At 40.9% G+C, this 27,632-nt stretch overlaps 1 protein-coding gene across 3 annotated transcripts; it reads right to left on the bottom strand.

The window, feature by feature from the left end:
• Positions 1–23,625: 23,625 nt before the first annotated feature.
• Positions 23,626–27,343, bottom strand: LOC147461556 (uncharacterized). 3 transcript variants are annotated; one of them, XM_086509060.1, is made up of 4 exons: positions 27,275–27,343; positions 26,891–27,053; positions 24,917–26,678; positions 23,626–24,275 (listed from the first exon to the last, which is right to left on the bottom strand). In XM_086509060.1, exons 1-4 carry the CDS (start codon positions 27,326–27,328, stop codon positions 24,248–24,250), a joined length of 2,007 nt encoding a protein of 668 aa, XP_086365186.1. In that variant the 5' UTR covers positions 27,329–27,343; the 3' UTR covers positions 23,626–24,247. The 3 variants fall into 3 exon arrangements, with proteins under 3 accessions (XP_086365186.1, XP_086365184.1, XP_086365185.1); XM_086509058.1 differs by lacking the exon at positions 27,275–27,343 and having other exon boundaries at positions 23,626–24,075; positions 24,207–24,275; positions 26,891–27,204; XM_086509059.1 differs by lacking the exon at positions 27,275–27,343 and having other exon boundaries at positions 24,917–26,673; positions 26,891–27,204.
• Positions 27,344–27,632: the final 289 nt, after the last annotated feature.

The raw sequence follows: 27,632 nt of genomic DNA, 5'->3' as shown, positions 1-27,632 counted from the left end.
ATGAAGAAAAGCTATCTTCACATCCATTTGGACAAGTTCCATGTCCTCAATGGATACTAGACCAAGAAATATACACAGTGTAGTCATCTTGACAACGAGCGAGAAGATTTCATCAAGATCAACTCCCTTCTACCGCTTGAATTCCTTAGCCTTGTACTTAGGTCGTGGATCATTGGATGTAAACTTTTTCTTGTACACCCATAAATTTGCAAGGTAAGGCATGTTGGCCTCCTCGAAATTCAACCATCCCATGTCTCATTATTGACAATCAAGTTGTATTTCGATTGCTTGGCCTCCTCCCACTTGACCATGTCATCCATTTGCATGGCTTCTTGTAACAAAGTGGCTCACCATAGTCAGTCAACATGACATAGTCAAACCCTAGTTGAATCACTCATGTAGATGTGAGGATCTAGTAGATCATTTTAAAGCTTGATCACTGCTCTCTATCTTGTCAATTAGAGCATTGCTAGTGAAAGGTATTGTAGGCTTTTGCGTTTTCACAAATTCTATGGGAATGTCCTTGAATGTGACTTTTCTATACTCAACCTCTTTTATAGGTTTCTTGTGCATCTTTGACTCATTGAAGATAACATGTGAACTACGAATTACTTTCCGAGATTTCGGGTGCCAGAGATGATATCCCATTCTCCATCTACACCATAACCAAGGAAAAAGCACTTGTGTGGCTTTGGGTCTAGCTTTTTCCAAAGCTCCTTGGGCACATGTGCATATGCCTTGCATCCACAGACACACAAATGATCATAATGTGGTTTCTTTCCAAACCACAGCTTCTCTAGAATCTAGTAATTCAATGGCGTACTACGTGAGCGAATGATGATATGTACTTCTATCAATACTTCCTGTGCCCAAAAGCCTTGAGTTAGATTAGATTCACCTTAATAAGCATGGTTGTGACTCACTCTTAAATTGTACGATTCATCCTTTCTGTAATTCCATTTTAATTAGGTGTGTAAGGTGCAGTAAGCTAACTCTTAATACTCTATTGTTACAAAAATTCTTGAACGTATTCACCACCATATCAGTACTCAAGCTTTTAATCTTCTTGCAAGATTGATTTTCTACCAATGCTAAGAATTTTTGGAAAGTAGAGAAGCCTTGATCCTTATATCGTAAAATAAACTCATACCTTCTTAGTGGAATCGTCTATGAAAGTCACAAAATAGCTAGCTCCCCCTAAAGACTTGGTCATCATAGGACCACAAGCATCACTATGGACAAGCTCTAGTGACTGCAAACACGTCCTATTTAAACTAGCAATGAGGTGGTCCTAGTTTGTTTGCCATATAAATGCACTACTCACACATAGAAAAATCAGAGCAAGTAACCAAAACAATCTAGTGGTTTCATTCCCTTTTGGCTCATATGGCCTAGCCAGCTATGCCACAACTCAGTAGACAGAAGCTTGACTATGGGTATACAATCCTCTTTTACAAACAAAACAAACATAGAGTAAAGCGTTCCATGCTTTTGACCCCTCAAAATCACAAGATTTCCCTTCCGAATCGACCATGAACCATTCCCAAAGGTGGTGGTGTAACCCAAGTCGTCAAACTAACTAGTAGATATCAAACTTTTTGCTAACTTGGGAACATGTCTGACATTCTTCACTATGAATTCCGTGCCATTTTGCATGACTAGCTTGACTTTGCCATGAGTAAGTGCATATGTAGCATACATAGAGAACCATTCTCTATGATCTGTCACATGGAAACTGACTCCAAGATGTATGACCCAATTTTGACCAAAGCTACCATCTTATGCAATAAGAGCATCTGGACTAAGATTTGATGTAAAGACGAGAACATCTTAAGAACTATGGACCTCCTGCACATTTGCAATCTTAGGAGACTCTATCACATTGAGCTCCTCAATATTAGCTTTGCTGTTGCCATCATTGTCAAACTTCCTATTATCTTGGACCTTTTTCTTCTCTCTCTGCCTTGTGCGACAATCCTTCTTCAAGTGTCCTTTCTTATGGCAATGGTAGCACTTGACATTGCAGGAAGAAACTCTTGATTTGCTTCAAGAATTATTGAAATCCTTATTTTTGTCACGATTATAAGTGCGACCTCTTTGACCTTTGCTACTAACAACATATGCATCACCTTAATTTGCAAGCTCCATTGACTTCCTGCATATCTCTTCATTGAGTAGGCTGGAAACCACAACATCATAGGCCAACTTGCTCTCAAGGGCAGAGTTGCTAATCATTGTACAAAATATGTCCCATGAAGAGGGTAAAGAGCACAATAAGAATATGGACGACACTTCGTCATCAAATTCCATTCCCTATGATGTCAATTGACAAAAAAGTACATTGAACGCATTCACTCGAAAATTGTTTCACCTTCTTTCATGCAAAGTTCAAAAAGCTTCTTCATCAAGTACACTTTGTTACTTGCACTTTTGGTCTCACATGTGTTGCATAGCTTGTCCTACAAGGATTTATCAGTAGCTTCACCCACTATGGTAGAAGACATATACTTGGCTAAGGGTAAGCGAATAGTGGACCTAACTTTTGCATCAAACATCTTCCAATGCACTTCTCTATAGCCATCTCCATCTGCATGCTCATAGATCGGCTCTAATTGACCTTTTTGGGTCATCACATCCTGGATTTTTTGTTTCCACATGAAGAAATTTGTGTTGTCGAGCTTTTTGATATTGTAAATATCTTTCTCAGTAAAAGATTCCATGTTTACAAGACTTGAGCACCATGGAAATAAGGCCAAAAGTTATGGCGAGAAAGCCTGGCGAGATTTTGACAAAACCTTCTTTGTAATAACGAGGGTAAAATCTCAAGCCAAAATAAAAAGACTCATAAAACGCATAGACATACTTGCAAAAATAATTTAGTAGAGTCTCTTTTGTTGGGGGAGTGAAAAATCAACCCAAGTGACGTATAAAATGCATAAAAGATCTACCTTCAATTGCAATGTTTAGTGTTTCCCGCTCGATGCCCACACACAACCAGAATGCTCCAATGCCCGATTTGGTTGTGTTTGCTTGCTTGGGTGTCTTGATTACCTGTTGATGCAATCGGATTCTCCGCTCACGATTTCTCTCAAGGCCTTGCTATGTTAATCCCTTCAACTGCTTGGTTTCTCTGCTTGTTGTGTGTGCACACACCACCACACACAACACTAGAGAAAAAGTGTGTTGATGTGCTATTGTCCCCAACCAACTCTAGGCTACCCAGTTTCCTACTGCATCAAACTTGTCCTTCACCTGCAGATGCTCATTGTGTGTGTGTGTGTGTTTGTATACACACATAACTACGCTCACTCAATCAATCTTGCAAATCCCACTTCTCACACACAACATCGTTGCCTATTCTCATGCAAACTCATTGGCTACTTTGCACTTCATCGTAGAGATTCACCTCCAAGCTCCAACTTGCAAGACCTGCACGTGGGTGGGGAGCGGGAAGCCATCTCGAGATCTCGGCAAGGTTTTGATACCCATTGTGGGGCTAGAGAATCGCATGCGTGTGCATGCAAGAAGGGGGAAGGAGAAGAGGAAAGGAGAGAGAGCAAGCCTATTGGGGGGAACACATAGTCTAGAAGGAGTTGTGTGTGTGTCCTTTATTTTTATGTATATGGTAAGAATACAAGGTTAGTGAGTTAGTGAGGGTAGGGGATGTTTAGGTGGCCACAAGGCCTTTACCCCATTAAAGAGAAGCAAGAAGGTTAAGGATTAATCCCATGAAGGAAAGACACCCAAGGAGGAAGACCAACAAGTAGGGACTGCATGGCCTATTAGATCAACTCATGGTTGTGTGTGCTTTTGAAAGTTGGATTGGGCAAATACAACATACATTCTTTGATATGGACAAAGATTACAAAGAGAAGAATGAGGTATGGTACGTATGATTAAGAAGGCATTAGAAGATTATGTTCAAATATGACAAGCATGAATGTTATATATGGCTAATGCCAACTAGCACACCTACTTTTGTAGTAAGTTGTTACGTTCATCATCGGACTCCAACTTTATACTTGCTTGGATTGTCAACCTACAGGAAAACATTGTTCACTCCATGGAAAATGGTGAGGTTATTGTCTTTGGTGATCTGAATGTAAACATAAAAACTTTCCAATTCATGACATACAATAATTTGATATATCGCATGTTTTAAGGAGACTAGAGGATGTTCACACATATAGCCAAACCTCTAGTGATAAAAAAGAGCCCCATCAATATGGAAAGTCACCTCTACATATGTGCAATTTTAAGGCCAAGGGTAGCCGAGTGGAGCCCTTGTGGGAATTAAGCATGGGGGACTCGACCCTATAAAGAGACTCAAGGCAGGATGGCTAGAGTGTCCAGTTCCCAAAGTCCCCTTGGTATTATATTGGTATTAGAGCGTAGGCTCTTTTTTTTTTTGGCGGTGGTAGGGGGGGGGGGGGGGGGGGGGGTTGCTGCATGCATGCAATAGGAGAAGGAGGCCATGGCGAAGAGGGAAGGTCGAGCAGGGTAAAACCTGTGGGAAGGCTCCCCAACACACACACCTACTCAGATTGACCTGCATAAAACTTCTCTATCTCTGGTTCTCGGCGAATTCGTGTTGAGGAGAGCTTCACTTCTTATTTCTACATGGTGGTAAACCAACCACCATATGTGGTGCTTGTTCTTTCTCCTCCCTTGCACTACATAGGGAGGCTAGATCTTGTATTTAGAAATCTTTGGGCCCAATTCAACAAAAGTAGAACATATACAAAAATTTCTAGCAAAGAAGGTTGCTTATATTGGCGGTAGTCTTCAAGTCTTTCGGGTTTATACCCAAATAGTCACACCAAGTTTTTCAAGCTATCAAAGTTCGGCTTGGCAATAATCAAGACACGGTTTTTTTTTACAACACGACTTTCGACACAGTTTTGAGTGTACTCAAAAGATTGAAACTACTCCAATTTCTAAGGGTTATCTGACAATGTAATTTGGTAGAAGGGCCCTTCAAAGAATTTGTGATGTTTGTTATCACATTTAGCTTTGATTGTGGCAACTCATCTTGGTGTGGGGATTTGATTTGGGATGGCCAATCAATGTCTCTAGTTGCAGTTTCTCGTCAACAATCACTCCAGGAAAAAAAAGGCTTTGCCAAAAAGAATTTAAACAACCTTCGAGGATGTGTTTAGAAAGGAATTTACCCACTAATGAGAAGCACAAAAACTAGACTGCATGAGATAAATGTTCTATGCATCAGCATAAGACACTGCTTGAGTACATCTCCCATTATAGAGATGTTATCCTTAAGCTAGAGTGTCTAGATGCCTTCCAGTAGAGGTGAGAGGGTTCATTTGTGGGTTAAGTACGTTAAAACCTAGGATCCCAAAACGCTTGAGGCTTATATCCATGATGATCTAGATGAAAAAACATTGCATAGCACACACATGCATAAGTCAAATAAGGATTTTGAAAAAGAAAAAAAGAATAAGTTATATTTCAACTACTTGGGAGTGGTCATGGCAAAAGGGATTGTCCCAAGGGGAAATCTACTATCAAGGGCAAGGAGAACGATGTGCACATGGTGCCATTACTTCCCCTAGAATCCTCTTCTTGCTACTCCAAGGTGGAAGTGACACATACCGAAGCAATGCATGATTGCTGTATTGCGGCCTCAATGTGACAACCGACTTTTGGACCACACTTGTGAGAATGCATGGGTCTAGTAAAGGTCACAAGGTGAGAATTCTAGTAGATGGCGATTCCTCACACAATTTCATTAACTATAAGTTGGTGAAACCTTTGAATCCACCACAGACCCCTAGTGCCTACCGCTACAAAGTAGCTATGAAAAATGGCCATGATGCTAAAGTGTGGGATACATAGGTAAAGGGGGAACCACTTGATATTCAGGGGTATCAAACAACCTTGGATTTTTAAGCCATGAATATGAATATGTGGTGTTAAGTTGGGGGCGGCTGCATGGGTTAGGTTCCTGAATACATCATAGCTATGAGCATAATAGTCTAATGTTTGAATCCAATGGTGTAGATGTGATTTTGTTGGGGGGGGGGGGGGGGGGGGGGGAGGATGTGCCTTCCTCACCACTTATTTGTACAATCAAGCTTATGAAGCTCTCTTATGATAAAATGAAATAGAAGAACTCTTTTTGTGTTACAGGCTTTGTGTCATTTTTTTTCAAATGTTGATTATACTTCAATTATGGAAGACAATTCCTGAACGCCGCATGCTTTTCTGTCTCTTCCTTCTCTTGATACTTCTTTGTCACCACAATAAGAAAATGTCGTTAACAAATTATAGGAAGTTTTAATGGAATACAAAGATGTACTCCCCAAATATTTACATCCTAGGTTATCATGAACGCATTCTATGCAGCACGACATAGATGTGGTTGTAGGTAGTAAGATCATTAGTAAGCCGTCCTAGAAAATGAGTCATTATGAGGAGATTGAGGCAGAACTTCAGCATGCTAACTACCTTAGTAGAGGGTTTATTCAGCCTAGTTCTTCAGCATGGGCATCTCCCATTTGCTAATGAAGAGAAAAGATGATAGTATGTGCATGTGTGTCAATTATTGTGGTTTGAATACGGTTACCATTAAGAAAAAGTATCCATTACCATGAGTGGATGATTTGTTTGACAAGCTCAACTATGCCCATATTTTTACCAAAATAGATTTGCGATCAGGAGATCATCGAGGGATAGATGGACACTGAACGAGTTAACCAAGTGCTATAGGATATGCTACGAGCATACGTTAGTAAGAAGCAATCGGATTGGGAAGATTATCTCCCTATTTTGGAGTTTGCTTATAATAGTGATAAGCATGTTACAACATGCTTTAGTCCTTTCATGCTTATGTATGGTTTTCACCCTAGATCATCAATTACGGCGGGATTGGCTAATGAGAAAATTCAACAAGCCAATGAACATGCTAAAAATTTCCCTCGTCAAAATGTTTAACAAGCACAAGACTGATACAAGAAGTATGCTGACAAAAAACATCAGTAAATAACCTTCATCAAAGGAGAAGAGATATTCTTACATTTTCTAGAGCATTCAAAAAGTCTAAAAACTAGGTGTACACCTAAGCTATCTCCTAGATATTGTAGTCCATTTAAGATACTCAACCGAGTTGGTGATATGGTCTACAAACTTTCTATACTTGCTCATTCTAGTATTCATCCAGTTTTTCATGTAAGTCGTTTCATAAATGCTTGCATAGGGACAACAATATAACCGATCATCAAATTTTGGTTGATTTTATTGAACCTCCAAACCCATCACATGAACCCAAGCGTATTCTCAACTATCATGATTTACAGACTCGTCATCATGTGCATCGCTAGGCATTAGTTATGGAAAGATTGACCTGAAGAAGAGGCCACTTGGGAAAACATTAATGTCCTTAACGAAGAAATACCTCACTTTTGTTTTCGAGGATGAAAACACTTCTCCAAGGGGGAGTAATGTAAGGCCAAGGGTAGCCAGGCATGGCCCTTGTGGGAACTAAGCACGGAGGCTTGAGCCTACAAAGAGGGTCAAAGGCAGAATGGGTGGAGTGTCTAGTTCCCAAAGTCCCCATGGCATCATAGCATTAACTTGAAAATCGTGTATCTTTATGGAATGGCACTAATGAATTTATATGTAGAGCACAATGGTGGTAGTGTGATTGACTATCTATTATATTTTTAATACATCTTAAATTGCATATAAAATATTTCACTTTGACTAATGGAATTTACATTTGAATCACATGACTTAATGTATGGATAGACCCAAGCATGTGAATTTCAACCATAGTGTGGGGCAATCATCTTTGTGCATAAGCTTCAAACAAACACCTATGTATATGGATATGGTTGATCGGATGTTATGGAAGACAAAGCTCCCAAATGATTCAACACTATAATGCAAGTCAAAAAATTTCAAGCAAATCATTTTCTCTTGTGCGAAGGAATGCTTTCTAGTGAAGTACATGTTTCGCAACAGCATCAAGAGAGGTTTCTCAAAGAAGAAATAGTTTGATACAAAATCTAAAGAAGAACAAAAGTTCTTTACAATTTTAGGTGCAAACACGGTCAAGAAAACTATCAAAAGTATCTATGTGCATACAAAGCATTAATTCTAAAAAGAGAAGATGGTGGGTAGTCAATCGACAAATTTTTCAATCTCAAAAGAAGGCACAAGCATGTGAAAAAATTCTAAGAACTATAAAGGACAAGCGTGTTGAGATTTTTTGTGACAACTCTTATATACATTATATGCATTGCAAGAATTTATGCGAGTGTAGCTAAACACAAGAGAGATGTCATCCCATGGTTCTCTTTCATGCATGCCTTCCTTCTTTACCCTCAAAGATACATGTGGAGTGCTTAAAAAATTGGCCACTCCCAAGGCAAAAGACCTTCTAGGTATCAAGTCCACCATTGAAATGGAAAAATGTGGAAATACATTGTTGGATACATAATATGTCTAACCTTGCACTTCAGCATGGCATGCCTCATAATTGGAGTTCAAATTTGATCATTCCTTCACATAAAGATGGAGTTCTGAACAATGTAAACAACTACGTATCTATTATGGTTAGATGTCTTATCGCAAAGTTTTTTGGATGTTCATGGAAATGAAAATAAGTGAATGGACTAAAAAGAATGGAAAAAATGCATATGGACAAGCGGGTCTCCAAAAACATCATAGCATCATTGAGCACCTTGTCACTCTTCGAGTTCCCATGGAGGAAAGCTAGTTCAAGGAAGGATATAAACCTTTCTTATGAGAAAATTTGTGTATAAAGGTGACGTTTTGTATTTTGTAATGCCAAAAATAAGTGCAACCTTATGCAATTTTGTGCACAAAAAAAGGAATGCTTGAGGATTTTTTTTGGTCTTTTGGCTCAATCTTGAGGCTATGCTTTGATCATAAGCTTAATTTTATGTGTTTATATGTATGCACAAGGCTTTTTTTTTTTTTTCGCCAAGAGAAATTTGAAGATGATAGTCCTATAAAATAAGCATACAAGGATCTCAGCCATCCACCTAGACCTTATCTATCGTTGAGCCCTTTGGCAAGGAGAGTGAGCTCTTCTTCCTCCACTATTATTGTTCAAAAGATATAGGGCTAGAATTTCTTTTTTGACATATATGCCATCAACAAATCAGCTTAGTCAAATACCAAAGCACGTGTCATTTAGCTATAGTTAAGTTGAAATCAAATTGCATTGGTAGCATTTCATGCTAGAAAAGGCCACACTAGTGGAGACTTTTTGGCGCGAGGCGAAGGCGCCCGGGGGGGGGGGGGCTTGGTTGGTTGGTTGGTTGTAGCTCATGGTTTACCAAAAACACTTTTTCTAGCGAGAGGAAAATGGCACACTTAAAAGCCTGCCAATTTCTAGGTCAAAATCTGAAGGATTTGCCAATTTTTATATAAGAACTCGCAAAATTTTGCTAGTTTTCTTGAAGTAAAGATCAAAATTTTGTAGTTTTATCCAATGAAAAATACATTAAAGGCACAAGTTTTGGTAAAATTGGCACTCTCTCCTTTTGGCTTAAGCATAAAGTGTTTTACTGATCACATGCACTCTACCATGGAGTTGTTTGAACCTGCCTATATGTAGCTGCTTGCAAACCTTGTTTGCATAAAGCAAAGCAATTCTTAGATGTCATAGAGAATGGGTTACGAATGAGAAAACATTGGTGAGGAGCTATTTCTAGACAAGGTCCATAATCACATCATGGGTGAAAATCCCCTATGTTAATTCAATATTTGTTGGTTGAGACTTGAGGATGGATAGCTCAACCATGGCGAGGCTCTTTGCTTGCCTTACGAGGATTAACATTACGACATTACGCTAGAAACATAGTCCATCCTTCCATGGCCTTGGAGTACTTGAGAAGTACTAGCTTAAATTGACTAATTTTGGTGTAAAATAATGATGTGCGTATTAGTAATAATAGAACGTGTAAACCACAATCTTTCTTTGATTCTTGATTGCCAAGGATTGAGGGACTGGCCAAATAGAGCATATGGTAAAATACAAAGAAATAAAAAGCATAGAATAAAGGCATGTGATGAACTAGATGTTTTAAGCCACTGGCTAGGGAAGTGCACCACACTTTGAATACAATGCCCAACATCTTGCTTTTGTATGTGTCCTTCTCAAGTAACCCGCTCTCACAAATATAGGCATGGAGCCACTAGTGTTGGTACAAATCCTTCTTCTTAGCACATGGTTTTGTGATGCCTTCAATAGGCAAGTAGAGCCAATTGGGTTCAGAGAGATGCCCTCACTTAGCATTTGACAAGAACAACCTAGAGCTAGATGATCCGATGACATTCCATGCGCTCTCAAATTGGCTACCAAATTGTCTCTCACATGTTGGTTTATGGTGCTTTTTTGTTGTCTACTATAGGGCTCAAAAGCACTAGGTCAAGGATGCACAAAAACTCTGGATGAGGTCATTGTGCTAAGATCTAACAAATGTATTGCAGAGGAGGTGAATCCTTTATCAAACTTGCTTATCATGCACTCGAGATGGCCAATAATTTACTGCCGGCTTCTAGGTAACCATAATTGGCCTCATCCAGAGAAGGAGGTTCAAAGAAAAATCACCAAGGCCGAGTATGTTCATGAAAGTTTGATTACGCTCATGAATTTGGCCAAGTACGTCCATGAAAGTTTGACAAACCCCCTACAAAGAAGACAGACAAAGTCAACCACATTACAAAAATTGGTTGAGTAATTGTGCTATGTGAAAAATGCAATTGTGAAATGTTTATGAATAATGAAGGAACAATCTGAATTCCAATAAACTCAATTTTTCACATTCAAGTTTCCAATCTACAACTTTGCATAAGAGAAAAATGATGAATTTTAATTAGTAAAAGTGTCTCATTCATTGTGTTAAAAGGCTGTACTTGCATCATAATGAAAAATCTCCAAACTATCAAAAGGGATCAAACTTTAGTGGGGTAACACTACAACATAAACACATGGGATGCTTTCCCTTACACTTTTGAGTCTAGTAAACAGTTGAAACAATGCTATCAAAAACATTAAAATCTTCAATTTCACATGTCCAAGACTGACGGTTTCACTAAGGAAACACGTAAATATGCTAAACCTGGTGTTGGGAGGATCTTTCTATGGATCAGCTTGATTTTTTTGTCATGAAGTGGAGAAAGCAATAACGTATATAACTACATTTCCGGTATTGCAGTTGCGGTTGATGAAGTTACCAAGAAGGTAGAATATGTCAAGAGAAAAAAAGAAAATTTTTTAAGTCTCATATGGTAAATTTTGAGATTTATCAGATGCTTAAAAGTGTGTAGCAAGAATATGCTTATGCGTTAGACGGAAAGAAAATCACAATCTTGAGTAGAGAACGCTTTTTTATGTAATGACTTCTTTGTTTAAGCTAAAAACTCACTATATGCAGGTAGGTATTCATTTTTTTATCCTATATTTGTACTAGACATTATATTTATGAAATTGATTTTTTGAAAACTAGGGTCTGTTTGGGGAAGGTAACGTACACACAGTTTGTGAAAATGTGAAAGAATGAACCTTTCTTGGACCTTGCATAAATGAACAAAGAGGGATGTACAAACAACATTAGCATTTCTCTAGATAATTTGTAATGCTTGATAGCATTGTATTAATTTGCATCAAATAAGAGAAATAATTGGATCAAACAAGACCACAAAGTGCCCTCACGAGTAATGGAAAAGTAGAAAATGCCCTCCTGCTTTGACTTATCTTCAAAAATAGGATATTTTGGACATTTTAGTTTTTTTTATTAGGTGCTAATAAGGCAAAGTTTTAGAAATTTATCTAAAGCCTCTTAGTCTTAATAGTAGGAATAGTACCATTTTATGTTCAATAGGAGTTAAAAAAGACATTGAATAAGCATGTGTAAGCTTCTTATTAGATCAATACTTTTTATTCAAAACATGCCATACATTTTTGTATTGTTAATGCCATTTAAATATTTGATCATTGAAAAGATGGCATATATTTGATCGTATTATTGAGGCCACCTCTCTATTTATATGCACACAAAAAGTCTTTTGACTTTTTAGCTCCATGGTCTTTTCATTCCCTAAACTCACCCTTCACTTATGCACTCAAGATGTTTTGAAAGGATTTCTAATTTTCTAAGATTGGGAGACCTAGTTGATCATGTATGATAGGCAGTGAATGTAGGCCGTGTTTTGGAATGCACTATTTGAGTGCAATTGGAACTAGTTGTTGACAATGGTTGTTAATGTACATTGTGCTTAAGCCCTATCAGTATCTAATTTAAAAAAGTGAAACATGCTAATTAATTTTCATTAGGCCATGAAATAAGAGCAATAATGCTTTATATCTAAAAGATGCAAGGGTAGAAAGCTATGGTAAAGTTTTATTAACTATGAAGTATCTTGTGCATACCAACATTTTAAGTTAATCCTAAAGTTCTATGAACAAGAAAATAACTAAACACTTTACAATTTTTTATAAAAAGAGATTATTTAAATTGTGAAGGAATTAGCTCAATGTAAAAGATAAAATAGTGTCTCTTATGTTTCTTGACTACCAAATAGAGCTTTATAGAATTGTATGCTAAAGAACTTTCACTCTTCACACTTGTTCAGACATCGGCTACTAAAATTTTTCTTGGAAGCACTAAAAGAGATGCAACAAAACTAAACTAAAATGCAAGGGAGAAAAAGTAGCTAACACACTCTCAAGCAGCATATCTTGCAATTAAAGCAGTCTTGGAAAAGGAAACTCATCAAATGTTGTTGCGCTTACCACAAATTGTGCAGCTGATTTGCAGATGGTGCTTTCAGAAGCACCTCATAGAACTGGAATTGGAGCTGATCTCTTGAGATAGCTAATTCCAGTGTTGAAGGATTTCAGCTACTAGTGTGGAAAGATTTCAGACAACAGACTAGACAGAAATCAGAGACTAAACTGAATTGTGGATACTGAAATAAGAATCAGACTTGTAGACTGGAATAAAGTTCAGATTCAGAAGACTATTGAGAAGTAAGTATCACTGAAATATATACCATGATTTGAGATTACAGTGAATATGATTACAGAGAAAAAGGATAGCCAATAATATTGCCACTGATGCTCAAGTGCAATTATAGTCCAAAGCGCTAATACCAGTGATTACAATTGCCAACCCGATATCAATGTAATGGGCCCTATTTATATACTTCGGATTTACTGTAGTAATTACTGAGTGATTCGCTGCCCATCTTCTAAGAACACATTCCCACATGGTGACTATCCAACCGTCTACATCCTTCCCTTCTTTTTTGAATTTTGGCAAGATTCCAAAATTTTTGAAAAATTCTCCTGTCTGATTCTGATGTGAGACTGAAAAATCCATTGTCTGGTTCTGATGTTGGGATGCAGGTAACTATTCAATCTTCTGGTGTATTGTCAGAGTCTGACATTGAGAAGATGGTGAAGGATGCAGAGCTCTAGCAAGATCACAGATTGCGAGAGGTAGCTGAAAAGGCCAAGGTGGAGCTGTCACCTCTCCCAGCCTGCTGAGAAGAAAAGTCGCCCCTGAATTCTGAGATAGAACTACCCAGTATCCTTCCATTGGACCGTCTTCCTTTTGCCTTTGCTCTTTGACCGGGTTGGTGCCTGAGAAGTTCCAGCATCAGCATTCTCCTTCTGAATCAGTCGGTAAATGGTCTCCTGCTCAAGCTGATCCCGCCGGTCTGTGGTCATCTCTACCTCATAAGGTGTGAGAGAATGATAGGTTTTGGTGTCAGGATCATAGAGTGTACGCTTGCCCTTGCTCACTCTGGTTCTGGCCAGTTTATGACAATACGAAGCAGTATGGATCCATCCTTCTGGAAGAGGCTGATTTGTTTTGACGCGAGCTTCGAAAAGAATCTCAGCCATCTCCCTGTACTGCGGTGCCAGACCCGGCTTTGCTGCAATGTCTTTCTCAGGCAGTTTGGAAGATTCGACCGTGAGCTGTAGTAACTGATTAGTAATCCTAGCCAATCCTCTGACCTGAATCTTCCACTGGCCCATACACAGCTGAATCCTGTGTAGCTCTTCCTTCATTGCCTTGATGTCATTGATTTGAAGAGCATCATTGAGCAATGTCTGCCAAGTCTTCCATTCCACAGTTGATCGCTCATACCAATCCCGAAGCTCATCAGTTATTTTGAAATATGTGAGTCGATCAACTGGTTCTTGATGTTGGGGATACAGCGTTGGAAAGAATCTTGGCAACTGAGTTTCTCTTGCTGGAACAACACACAAGAGAATTGGAGAATCAGACACAAATTCCAGGAAATTCAGGACTGCCTGGTTTTCTTGTTGCATCATCTTCCTAGTAATTCTTACTAGTTGGAATAGAGTTCGGAGAGAAGTTGCCTGTGCTCCCACTGACATTCGCGTTGGAGGTCCTCTGCTAGTGACTGTCTGGTCCTCCAGGATGGCTTTCACTCTCTGGTCCAAAATTCCAATCTGCAGTAGACTGTCTTTGCCAGTGCGGGTTTACCACTTTCTCATCAGCATTGAGTATCCATTCCGAAACTCGTTCCAACAGCTGAACTGTACTAAGATGCGCAGGTAGTCCACAAGCTTCTTTATCATGGAAAGCAGCAGATTTCCAATGTTCTACCATTTCCCTGGCTCCCACATATAGTCTTAAGAACCTTTCTAAATCAGTCCAGAGAGCATCATCCTCTAGATACTGCATGGTGATGGAGGCATGTTGATGTCTCAGTTGCTTATTCAAGGTAATGAGCTGTAGTGAATGCTGGTGATCATTCACTGGTCCTTCATCCTGAACCTTCATTTTTCCTTTAGCCTCTCTGTTGTGATGGGACTGATCCGTGGGCTGATTCTCAGTGTTACTGGGCTGTTACTCTTCAGCGTGCTGATGACCCGACTGGTGTTCTGTTCCCTGTCCTTCTTGCTGTCCCTCGGTCTGGTCTGGTCGGTCTGGCTGTGAGACTGGCCGCCTTCATCTGCCCCTGTCCCACCAGTACCAGGTCCTGGGGGTGGAGATGGTGGTGGGGCATCATCATCATCCTTTGTATGCCCAGCCTCTTCATCATCCTCCTCCTGATCAGCTTCATCTTCTTTATCTTCTCCTTCCTCATCCGGGGAAGTTTGTTGCTCAATATAATCCATTATGGCTTGGTTCATCAGAGCATTATTGAACTCACCCATCTTGTCCTGCAAATCACTCTGCAAACTTTCCATTAAGGACTTTAAATTTTCTAAGTCAAAAACAACATTGCCTGCGGGGCTTAAAATTTCAAACAAGCTATTGTAGATGTATCTGTCAGTCAGCGAACGCTTCAGAGCTGTATGGTGCACTAGCAGCTTCCTGAATTCTGCCCGCTTCATTCTGAGCCCTGTTTCAGCTCGCTCGGCAGCTCTCAGTGCCTCATTCCTTTGACTCTTCATGATCATAATTTCAGACTCAACCTTGGCTAGCTTTTTGTTCAACAACTCCTGAGCTCTTTCTGATTGAGCTTCCAATACCCTGTGTTTTATGTTCTGCATTTCTTGGGCTTTCTGGAGTGTTGCAATCTGAGGCTGTGCTTCTGCAAAGTCAGCCTTGAGCTTATTGATCTCGTCTTCTGATCCAGCAGCCTCCACCAATTGTCCCATACAGCTGACAATGGTATTCCAATAAGACTGTATCAGTACTGAACATCTGTCTTTGACCGTGGTTGGATCAGAATTGACAGGTTCATATATTGCCACAAGAGCCACATAAGGTAGAGTTGCATAATCCGTTTTGGTGAGCAAGAGATGCCCTCTCAATTGTTGAGTTTGCATTTGCTGCAGCTTATCCTTTTTAACCAGTTGCAAAGGGTTTCCAGAAGTGGCAGGAACTATTTCAGACAACGTTGAGGTCGCTGGACCTTTCCCCTTATCCAGTTGATTCTTGCCTTTGTCTCCTGACTGGTCTGGTACCTTCGCCTCAGTGACTGGCTTTACCTGATCTTTCCCAGATCCAGTAGCAACTGTATGTTTGACAACTGACTCATCAGGTACAGTTTTCTCAGTGCTCGCTGCCTTAACCTGGCTTTCCATTTTCTTCAAGAATTCACTGCTTTTTGTCAGTGTGATTCTTGGTTTCTTTGAACTGCCAGCTTCCTCTACAGTGGCATTCCTTTTCAGGTCATTGGAAATCGTTTGACTGTTCGTTTCCTCGTCGTCTGAGGACAGTTCAATCTTCTTTGGTTCAGAAATGGGTTGCTCACTCCATGCCTGCTTTACCTGCTCATTAACATCTGCAGCAGTAGCCCAATACAGAAATTACCAAACATACCATGCCTTGAAAACAGTTTGAGATTTCAGCTTGGCAGTCTGTTGGAGTACATTATGTGAGAGTATTTGACACAGGTTGATATGGACTTGTGAATCCAGTATCTTGGCCAACAGCATAGCAAATAATTTCTCGGACACATACGTTGGGTTATTCTTAAGACTGACTGCTTCGGCGACAAACCTGTAAGCAGCGGAGGCTTCCAGTCCTGCTACTGGAACTCCTTGAGCACTTGCCTTGCGCTTCTTTCTAGCTGTTTCGTCCTCCTTTAGAGCAGTACTTATTTGTTATGCAGTTGCCACACACGGTTTGGGCTCATTAGGCATCCGAAATGCAAATGCAATGGCTTCTGGTGTCACTGACACCTTCCTATTATTTATCACAGCACTGCTAGTTTCAACATCAAAGGAATCAAGAACTTGCTTAATAATATCTGCGTGAAAAGCAATCCTTGTGGCTTGAAACACAACTCGCAAATCCCAGAGTTGTAGCAGAGTCATTGCGTGATCAGTAAAGACATATCTTTGGATTTTACTATATGAAAGAACAGGAAGGCTTGCCTTTGCCTTAGCAACTATAGCCTGGGTTTCTTCAAGAGTTTCTTGCATCCTCTCTGAGCGTTTCCTTCTACCCATACACTGCGAGGTCGACGATGATGAAATAGGCGAAGGCGAAGAGGACTTACTTGTGTTAAAGCCGTTTCCTAGTGTCGCTGGTAAGGCTGTCTGACAGTGAACTGTCTCGTCAGAGGTCGAAGTTTGCGGTTGTAGTGAAGAAACCTCGGAGCTCGGCGATGGCGAATGGTTGACAGGAGGAAAGTGTCGCGCAGGAGATTTATGAGGAAAAATGCTAACTTGCGTGGCTGTTATACGTGTTCGCGCCATAAAAGCTCCACCACTCGCCGCTCCTAGACTTGTGTGCGTCGTTGCTGTCGTGGCAAACATGCATTGGACAAGACTGCAACCCATCCTTGTAATAATTATCACTGGCATACCACTTGACCGTTGGCCACTTAAAATTTGGAAAGTGTGTTCATACTGGTTCTGAACTGATTCCCACTCTGGCTGGACCATACTGGTACTAGTTCTTAAATCATCCTGATCTGATTCTTCCGGTACTAGTTCTGAAGCTGGAACTGGTTGCACATGGAAAAGACCAAAAATATCTAATTCTGGTATCTCTTGATCAACAACCTCCAGTTCCTTAGTGACTTCTTCTAACCCAGTTTCTCTGGTCTCTGAATAATAAAGTTTGATCTTTGCTCCATTATATACTCTCGGCAACATCAGTCCAGATAAGTCTTTTAATCTGATTGTACCATTAGAGAAGACCCAATCAACCTCAAAAGGTCCTGCCCAGGAAATCTTCAAATTCGGCTTCTTTGGACCCAATTTAAACTGATATAGAAGCACTAAGTCTCCTTTCTGGAATTCTCGGACTTTAATTCGGCGATCATGCCAGTGCTTCCTTCTTTGTTGAACAATTTCCTGTTCCAATATAGCTCTTTGCCTGAGTTCATCTAACTGCATCAGTTCATCCAGTCTTTTCTTAAGATTATGGTTGAAGTCTAGTCCATACTTTACAGCCATTCTCAGACTGGGAATTACAAACTCCATAGGAACCACAGCTTCAGTACCATACACCATTCTGAATGGTGTCATTCCAGTAGTTACCTTATAAGCTGTCCTATAAGCCCATAGAGCAGTCTAAAGCTTCAAATCCCACTGGTCTGGTTTCTTTTGCACCACCTTAGTGAGAATAGTCTTAATTGTCTTATTGCTACTTTCAGCCTGTCCATTGCATCTGGGATAGTAAGGAGTAGATTTTCGATGCTTGACTGAAAGCATATCCAATAGGATTTCCATAGTATCATTGATGAAATGTGTCCTTTGATCGGTCACAATTTCCACTGGACATCCATATTGGCAGACAATATTCTCAAACAGAAACCTTGCAATTGACTTGGCTGTGTTGTCAGGAAGAGCTTTAGCTTCAACCCACTTGGTAACATAACAAGTAGCCATCACAATGTACTTATTCTTCCTGGGGGTCACCTTTTTAAAAGGTCCCATAAAATCCAGTCCCCATTTCATGAATACTCCCAATGGTTGTATTGGCATTAAGGGAGTCATGTCTGCAGCTGTTGGTCGGCCCATTCTTTGGCATATGTCACAAGTTTTACAAAAGCTTCTGACATCAGCAATCATTGTTTGCCACCACAGACCTGCTTGCAGAATCTTCTTGTAGGTCACGTCGTTGGAAAAGTGTCCACCAGACTCTCCATTATGCGCTTTTGAGATAACTTGCATTCTTCCCTCCATAGGGACACATCTCCGAAGTATACCATCCACACCCAATCGATAAAGTACTCCCCCAATGATGGTAAATTTCAGGCTTTTTATGATCAGAGCCTTCTTTTGATTCTGTTTCCAATCCTCTGGAAAGGAACCTTGGGAAAGGAATTGATAAATATCATACCATTCAGGATCCACTGATTCTTCTGCTTCTAACTGAAATAAATCAGCAACCACTGGTTCATCTCTCAGAGGTGATTCTGAATATCCTTTTGTACTTCTGGAAAGAAAGTCATCTCCACAGTGGTTTCGGCCAGGCTTATGAAAAATTATGAATTCAAATTTCATAAGGAACATCATCCATCTTATCAGCCTGCCTTGAATAATAACTTTGTTAATCATAAACAGAAGAGCTTGATGATCCACATAAAAATGGAATAACTTCCCCAATAGGTAATGCCTGAACTTCGTAGCGCTAAAAACCATTCCGAGGGCTTCTCTTTCAGTAGTCGTATAGCCTTGTTCAGCCTGACTGAATCTCCGACTAGCAAAATACATCGGATAGTCTGTTCTGTCATCTGGCTGAGCTAATATTGCCTCCATTGCCAATCCTGAAGCATCTACGTGTACATGAAAAATAATATCCCAATTCGGCTGCTTGAGGACTGGTTTACTGGTAATGGCTTTTTTCAAATTCTGGAAACTCTCCTCACACTCAGCTGTCCAATTGAACTTACTGGTCTTCTTTGTAAGCTCATATAGTGGTACTGCTTGAGAAGCAAACTTGTGTACAAATCTTCTATAGAAATTCACATACCCCAAGAAAGAACTCAACTCAGAAGCAGTTCTAGGTGCTTTAGCTTGCTGGACACATTGTATTTTGTCATTGGTCATTTCTATTCCATTGCGGGAAACCACATGTCCCAGTAGCTGTCCCTTCCAAACCAGAAATACTGATTTAAATGGATTCAAGCAAATCCTTTTCTCCTGACAACGTTTAAAAACCATCTCTAGGAATAGAAGGTGTTGTTCCTCAGCTGAATAGACAGTGAAGTCATCCATGAAAATGGCGAGGAACTAATGAAGAAATTCATTAAACATCTCCATCATACACCGTTGAAAAGTAGCTGGTGCATTGCACAGGCCAAAAGGCATCACCAGATACATGAATGCTCCCCACTCAGTGATGAAAGTGGTCTTGGCCCTATCTTCAGGAGCAATCTGTAACTGGTTATAGCCGATATAACCATCCATGAAGCTATACATCTCATATCCTGCGATCTCATCAAGCAACATATCAATAAAAGGTAAGGAAAACGGATCCTTAATGGTCTGGGCATTTAGTTTCCTATAGTCGACACAAACCCTTAATTTCCCATTCTTTCTAGGAACGACGACTATTGGAAATAACCAATCACTACTTCCTACTTCCGTAATGAACCCAACCTTGAGAAGATTATCAATCTCCTCCTTGACCTTCTTTGCATAGTTGGGGTTCATCCGGTATCTTTGCAATCTGACTGGCCTAGCTTCCGATTTCAGTGGTATTCGGTGCTGACAGACTTCAGGATCTACTCCCTTCAAATCTGTATGTTCCCAGGCAAATACATCTTTATAGTTCTGGAACATTTTCCTTGCCTTTTCCTTCATTGCCGGTTTCAGGTGCTTGTTGACTTTGATCATTCTGGGATATTCCTTTGATCCCAGGTTCCACTCCTCTACTTCCTGATCATCTGGAAGCAACCAATTTGGTCCTCCTCCTTTTCGTTTGGTCGAGTCTTCAGTGTAGTCCCAAGAAGGTCCATTCATCTCTGAATCATTATTCTAATTCAATGGATACTCTTCAGAACATACTGATTCTTCTATTTTACTAGTATCAGCTGGTTCCTCTATTCTTCCAGTTAGCTAAACGGTTCTTTCCCCTATATTGACTTCAGTAAACTGATCAGGGAATTGTCTCTTCTGCTTGTCAGCTTGTTCTTTGTTTAGTAGGACTGCATTCAAATCAATTTCTGCCAAAGGAAAGATGTTCATAGCTGCTAGCATTCGCTCAATTTTCTTAGCTCGGTATTTCTGACACAACTCCTTCGACCTCAGTTCTTTTTTCCAGCTCCTGGTGTTGTTGGTCTGGATTTTGATTCTGCCACTCGCCCCTTCTATGGTTAAAGTCTGGTTTGCGTAGTCATGAACAGCATGTGCTGTTCTTAACCATGGGCAGCCTAATAGCATTCCATATGCTCCCTGTACATCCAAGACTAGGAAACTAGTTTTGAATTTCTCCCTCCCAACTCTTATCTGCATGTTTTCAATCATGCCCGTCGCTTGTACGACTCGATGATCTGCCACTCTTACTTTGAATGGTGCTGATTTCATGTTAGTTATACCCATTCTTTGCTGAAGATGGGCTCCCATTATGTTGACTCCTGCTCCTCCATCCAGTATGACGCTTGAGAGAGGCTCCCACTGCTTCCTGACCTTGTAATCTATCTAAATAAGTAGAACTTCATCATCTCGGACAGCCGTCAGGTCCACTGTTCTGACCTCTGCCTCAGTCTTCTTGCGTTGTTTGATAAAGTTGGCCACCTCAGGTAAGGTCTTTCTTATATCCTCCAGCTCTACAGTCAGCTTCTGAATTCTATCACAAATTTTCACCTGAATTTTCTCTCGCTCCTGGTCAGACTGATTGTCAGAGCTCGAAGAACTAGTGTCTTCACACTACCATTCTTCTTTATCAGTACTACTCTTTCCTTCCACTCCCATTTCATCAGCTAGTCCATGTACTACAGCCAGCATGGTCTCTATCATGGCCGGTACTGACTGATCTTTATCAGTCGATTGGGTTGGTATCTTCTGAATGACCCTAGCCTCGAAACTTTCTGGCTGCTCTGGCAGCTTCTTAGCTAAATCCTCTGTGATTTTAGCTGCTAGTTCCCGCTGCTCTTGCCACTCATCTACCACCTTTTCTTTACCTTTGGCCTTCCAAACTTCCCTTTGTTGGGTCGACTTGCTGCTGTTAGGATTAGCTGGTACTTTTGAAATATCTGGAATTTCTTCAATGATCACTCCCTTGCTCCTGGTAACTACTCTGACTGGGCCTGGCTCTGGTGCCTTAGCCTCAGTAGCCGTCGTTACCGGTGCATCTAGACATTGGGCTGCAAAATGACCATACTTCCCACAGGTGTAGCAAGTCATGCTCATGGTCTGGAAGTTGCCTCTTTCTCTTCCTCTGCCCATTCCTTGTTGGTATCTGCCACGTCCTTGACCAGTACCAGTGGTACCTGGTCCCTCGTCTTGGGCTACTTTGATTGGCTCTGTCTTTACTGGTTCAATGTAGGCAACCACTGATAGATCCTTTCCTTTCTTAAAATGGTGAATTCTGATGCCACAATTATTCCATAGGTGACCAAAGGTCTTGCAGTAGGTACATTGTGGACGTTCCGTGGAGATGTGGTCCTTGGATTTACATCTTGAACACCAAGTCTCCATCTTCCGGACCGGCTGTCTCGTGTGACTAATCTCTGCAATCTGCCTAGCCATTTCTTCAATTTTCTTGGTCCATGATCCTTTCTTAGATTTTTCCTTTGTCCATTCATTGGAGCTGCTCTCGGAGCTGCTGGACGTTGCACTGGAATCAGAAGCTTCAGTAGCCGAACTACTGTCACTGATCCTTCGCTTCTTGTGGCTCTTTTCTTTTTTAGCCTGCTGTTCCAGTTTTAATGCTCACTGGACCAGATCATTGAATTTCTTTGTAAGGGCTGGTACTTCTTGTTCTCTTAGCTTTTTGCTTCTGAATCCATTCAAAAACCATGCCCTCAATCTCTTCTCAGACGGTGGTTCTTGCAATTGCCTGGTCAATTAGTTCTTTGATCTTTTCGACATAGCTACGGACTGACAAATTCCTCTGTTTGATCTGATCCAATTCACAGAGAATATCCTCATCTCCTCGATTGTCGAAATATTCCAACCTGAAGGCCTTAAGTAATTTATTATATGATCTCAGCTGGCATGCAAGGTAATGGTAATACCATTTCCTTGCTGCTTCCTTCAAGGTTGTGGAAAGTATTCCCCCCAATCATCTTCATCAATGTTTTTTAGTTCAGCATACTGCTCGAAAGCTTGTATGTGAACATCGAGATCATCCTTTTTCCCTCTTTTGAATATGGGAAAGGAAATCTTCAGGAAAGAGGTGTAATCATTTCGATTACTGCTGATCCCGCCAGTTCTCTTCTTGGCTGTAGAATGACGCTTGGGAGCCTTCATGCAATTGTCAGTGTCAGCATCCCAATCAATCTCTGTCTCTGTCTCAATATCAATATCTTCTCTGTTTTGTCTGCTAGAAGTACGGTGACTTCTCTTTCTGCCTTTGATATGCTCATCTTTCTGACGAGACTGAGAACTCTTGGAACTTTTTGCCTTTCGTGCCTCCCGTTCTGTCCGTCTGCGTCGAGAATGATTGGAGTGCTGTGAGTCCTACGCCTCATCAACCTGACTATGCTCCTCCTGAGCCTCAGTGTCAGTCATTTTCTCTTGCTTGGGGTCAGAGTCTCTTCCTGACTCCTCAAGAATGGGGTCCACACGATTGGTAGATTTCCGGCCACGATTGGATTTTGATGCCATTGCTGAAAACTTCATCTAGGAGAAGAGTCTTTCAATCAACGAACTTCAGCTCGAGCCACCGTGATCGCCAAATGGAATTGGAGCTGATCTCTTAAGAGAGCTAATCCCGGTGTTGAAGGATTTCAGCTACTAATGTGAAAAGATTTCAGACAACAGACTACACAGAAATCATAGACTATACTGAATTGTGGATATTGAAATAAGAATCAAACTTGTAGGTTGGAATAAAGTTCAGATTTAGATTTAGATTCAGAAGACTGTTAAAAAGTAAATATCACTGAAATATATACCATGATTTGAGATTACAACGAATATGATTACAGAGAAAAAGTATAGCCAATAATATTGCCACTGATGCTCAAGTGCAATTATAACCTAAAGCGCTAATACAAGTGATTACAATTGCCAACCCGATATCAATGTAATGGACCCTATTTATATACTTCGAGTTTACTGTAATAATTACTATAGTAATTACTAAATGATTCGCTACCCATCTTCTAAGAACACATTCCCACATGGTGACTATCCAACCGTCTACAAGTACATAAATAGTATTCGAAAGCATATTGTTACTTAACACATGTTCAAAGCAGTTCTTAAGAGTCCAAAGAACACCACTACTCATACAGAGAAAAAAATCTCACACAGCAACTTGTGGACCCCTCTGCAGTTTTTCATGCATTGAAGAAACCCACAGACAGCTTGCGGCAGCAGCACCAAAAGCAAGGCCTATGATAAAATGGCCACTGAGCCCATCTTCCAGCCTCCAAGCAAAGGATCAAGCACACGGCATCTGCCCACTCTGAGTCGTCATTCCCAACTTCCTCTGCAAATGGCAGCATCATTCTAGTTGTAGCAATCCACTGTGTACCGACATACAAAGAAGTAAGCCTATACCTCCTCTCCTCTAAGGCCTTGTTGTAGTGAGCACAACTGACCCTTTTTCCGTAGTATGGGAAAAAAATTGAGTGCATTGGGAATCAAGAGGTCTTACCAACCCACACAACAAAATAAGTCTTACAGCCTTATGCTATTCTACCAGGTAACCTTGCTGAACCTGAGTCTGCAAGCAATGTCACTTCACATAAGCCGATGCGTTTCTCAATTAAATGTTCAAAATAGTAAATTCTATTTGAAGACACCATTCAGATGCAGTACGTCTAAAACATTGGGAAGTGATGTGAAGTGCCAAGGATGATGCATCAAAATATGGTTCAAACTTCACAAAGATTGTGCATCCCAAACATAGCACAAAAATTTCTTATTTCCAATGCAAATTGAAAGGCAAGTAATGTGGAAGGTCAAAGGTCCCTTTAATCTGGTTTAACAGTACTGGTCCAAGAGGGAAACTTGCATCCAGCCACACCATATGTTAATACTCACAGTTGCACAAATTCGCTAGTAGCCATCGTGAGCTACACCTCTTGGTGTGAAAGACTAGTTTGCACTCAACTAGAAAATTTGTAAGAAGTAAAAATACCCACTCAATCCCTTCTGCCTTCTAGACCCTCCTACAAGGCAGGTGAAATGCTGAGCAAGTGTTCATTGCTCTCCCTTTTAAGAAAGAGGCATGCTTTGGGCTACGCAATCCGCATGCACAAATTTTTCTCTTGTTGACAAAAAACCTCTAATAACTTAGTCTCACAAAGACCAAGAAAAGATGGGCACATTTGTAAATATTCTGTAAACAATTGTATATCTCACCGTCGTCGCTTTGCAATCGCCAGTTTTCTTTGTTCTTCAATGCTATTTGCCTCCACATGCAACCCTGCATTCCTCAAACCGAAGCACATTACATTATAACTTTGTTCATTTGGAACACAGCCAAAGCTGTTCATATCATGGAAGCAATTGCAAGCTTCCTCAATTCTACCACCACTAAAAAAAACTCCAAGCATAGTATTCAAAAGAGCTGTATCCATTTGAATGGCTTCTTGCCTTACACAAGCAAAAAGGTCGCATGCAGCATCCGTCTTACCAGATTTCTTATAACCTGCCAGCACAGAAGAATAAAAGAATCTGTCTGGCTCTATGCCATTTTGCCTCATCTCTGAGATTAGTGCATTTACACGGTCTACCATCCCGGCTTCTGCACAAGCACGGCAGAGTGTTCTATATGTAGCAAAGTTTGGAGCGCATCCTGCATCCTTCATCATTTGAAAAAGGGCGAACCCTTTCTCAAACATTCCTCCCGCACAGAAACCAGATAATAGAGCGGTGAATGTGACGACATTTGGCTGATGGTCTGCAGCAACCATCTGATTGAAGTATCGCTGAGCTTCATCGATTTCCCCTGCTTTGCAAAGAACAGTGATCATTGTAGTATAGATCACAACATTGACCACCCCTTCTTTGCCTGCAACCGCCTCGAACAATGCTTTCGCCCCCATAAGCTTCTTTGCCTTCCCAAGGCTATAAATGAGAGCAGAAAATGTGTACATACCTGGAGAAATCTTCTGTGCAGCCATTTCCTCAAGAACAAGAGTTGCAGCATCCACATATCCTGCCTTGCCAAGCGCATCAAACATTGAGTTGTATGTTATCACATTGGGTTTAACTCCTTCCACCTTCATCTCCCTCCACACCTCATAAGCTTCTTCTACCAAACCATGCCTACCTAGAAAATCAACTAGAACACTATAAGTGACTACGTTGGGTCGGATGCCTCTGGCCTTCATTTCTGCAAAAAGACTCAAGACCTTTGAAATATTGCCACTCTTGCCAACTGCATGGATGATATAGTTGTATGTTATGACATCTGGCTGTACATTTCTATTCTGCAAATTTTCAAAAAGCATCAAAGCCTCTTCACAAAGACCTTGATCAGCAAAGCCCTTTATCACAGCATTAAAAAGCCGTGGCCCAAGCACTGCGCCTCTTTCAATGATCTCTACGAGTAATAGAAAGGCCTGCTCGGCTTGTCCATTTTGAGACAAGCCAATAACAAGATGCTCCAAGATTGACACACATGGGATTCTCCTGGCTGCTTTCAGCTCCTCATATACTCTATAAGCAAGGTCGCATAGGCCTACATGGACAAGGCATTCGACATAAGCAGAAAAACCTAACATCGACAATCTCAAACCCAGTCGTCTAGACTCTTCAAGAAACCTGCGTGCTTCCTCCACATAACCAGCCTTACTTAGACTCCAAATCAAAGTCTTATACATGTTCTTGTTATACATCCCACCCAAGCCCTTAAGCTCCACAAAAATTTGAACAGCATCCTTCACTTGTCCCAATCTCGTAAGACCATAAACCAGATTATTATGTGCATCTACACTTGCCATTTGGTCCCTGTTTTGCATCTCCTTGAAGATCAAATAAGCGTCATTCACCTTTCCTTGTTTGCAAAGAGAACATATACGGGAGCTCTCAGCAGTGATATTCTCAAGGCTGCTATTGCATGACGAACAATGCCTCCGCCAATGTGCCAGAGACGCGAGACGACATTCACCATGCTGATCTGGGAAGAAACATGTCAAGAGTAGACAAAAAAGCCTCTCTCTCTCTCTCTCTCTCTCTCTCTCTCTCTCTCTCTCTCTCTCTGTGGATAGTTTCCTACGACATTAAAATACTCTTCCTCTTCTTCTTCTTCTTCTTCTTCTTCTCTCTCTCTCTCTCTCTCTCTCTCTCTCTCTCTCTCTCTCTCTCTCTCATTCTCATGTATGTATGTACCTGCTTGTAGTCTCCACAACAATCCGAAGGCTTTCAAGCGTGATCTGACAAAACGCCATTCCATTAGCCGAAAGTAGCGTGCCCTCGGGCATCCAGGGTAGGCAATGTGAACTGCAGATCGCGAAAGAAGCACCCGAAGCAGGTGCAGATGGCAGCGGCGCTGCTGCCGAAAAAGATAAGGGCATGTCCGCCATGAGGACGCCTCAGTCTAGCCATCCTTCGACCCAGCACACAGCCAACAATCTTCTGCCGAGAGAAGCTGTCATGGGTGCGCTACCACTTCCGCTGTGTGGGCGATGTAGCCGCTCATCAGTCAAGCGAGCACAAAGGTTGAAGTTGAATGGAGATGGTTACTGATGTAAAGCACCAAGGTTTGGGGTTTACCCATGTCCAGCGATGTGCTAAATGCATCATGAGGTCCATGATAGAGGACAACATTGGAGCAAATGGTTGGCTTTTGTCACTAAAATTAGCGCCACAGGCAAATGGTCTTGGTATTTGTCACTAGATGTATCCGTCGACAGATATAGTGAGCAACCCTTGTTCTAGCTCCTCACATGAAAGAGATGATCTGCAATCCTACATTGAATCAAATGGTTTATTCTAGTGATGAACCCTTTGATTAGCTCCTCTCCATTTGTATGCTACTCCGTGTGCCAATAAGTATCTCTGCATTACAGTGCCAAAGCAAAATATTGTGCTTCTCCCTTTTCTTGAAACACATAGAGGTTTTTTTCAATGT

Source organism: Adiantum capillus-veneris, chromosome 3, assembly GCF_014529385.1.
Source record: "Adiantum capillus-veneris isolate H3 chromosome 3, ASM1452938v2, whole genome shotgun sequence".
NCBI lineage: Eukaryota > Viridiplantae > Streptophyta > Polypodiopsida > Polypodiales > Pteridaceae > Adiantum > Adiantum capillus-veneris.
The sequence above is the reverse complement of the archived record's forward strand: the minus strand, read 5'-3'. Positions and strand labels throughout refer to the sequence as shown.

Excerpts from the sequence above, each read along its gene's own strand:
- LOC147461556 (XM_086509060.1), bottom strand. The coding sequence starts at position 27,328 with ATGTTGTCCTCTATCATGGACCTCATGATGCATTTAGCACATCGCTGG. Across the intron at positions 27,054-27,274 it reads TAGCACATCGCTGGACATGG|CAGCGCCGCTGCCATCTGCA; the intron begins GTAAACCCCAAA and ends CTTTTTCGGCAG. Across the intron at positions 26,679-26,890 it reads GTTGTGGAGACTACAAGCAG|ATCAGCATGGTGAATGTCGT; the intron begins GTACATACATAC and ends GTTTCTTCCCAG.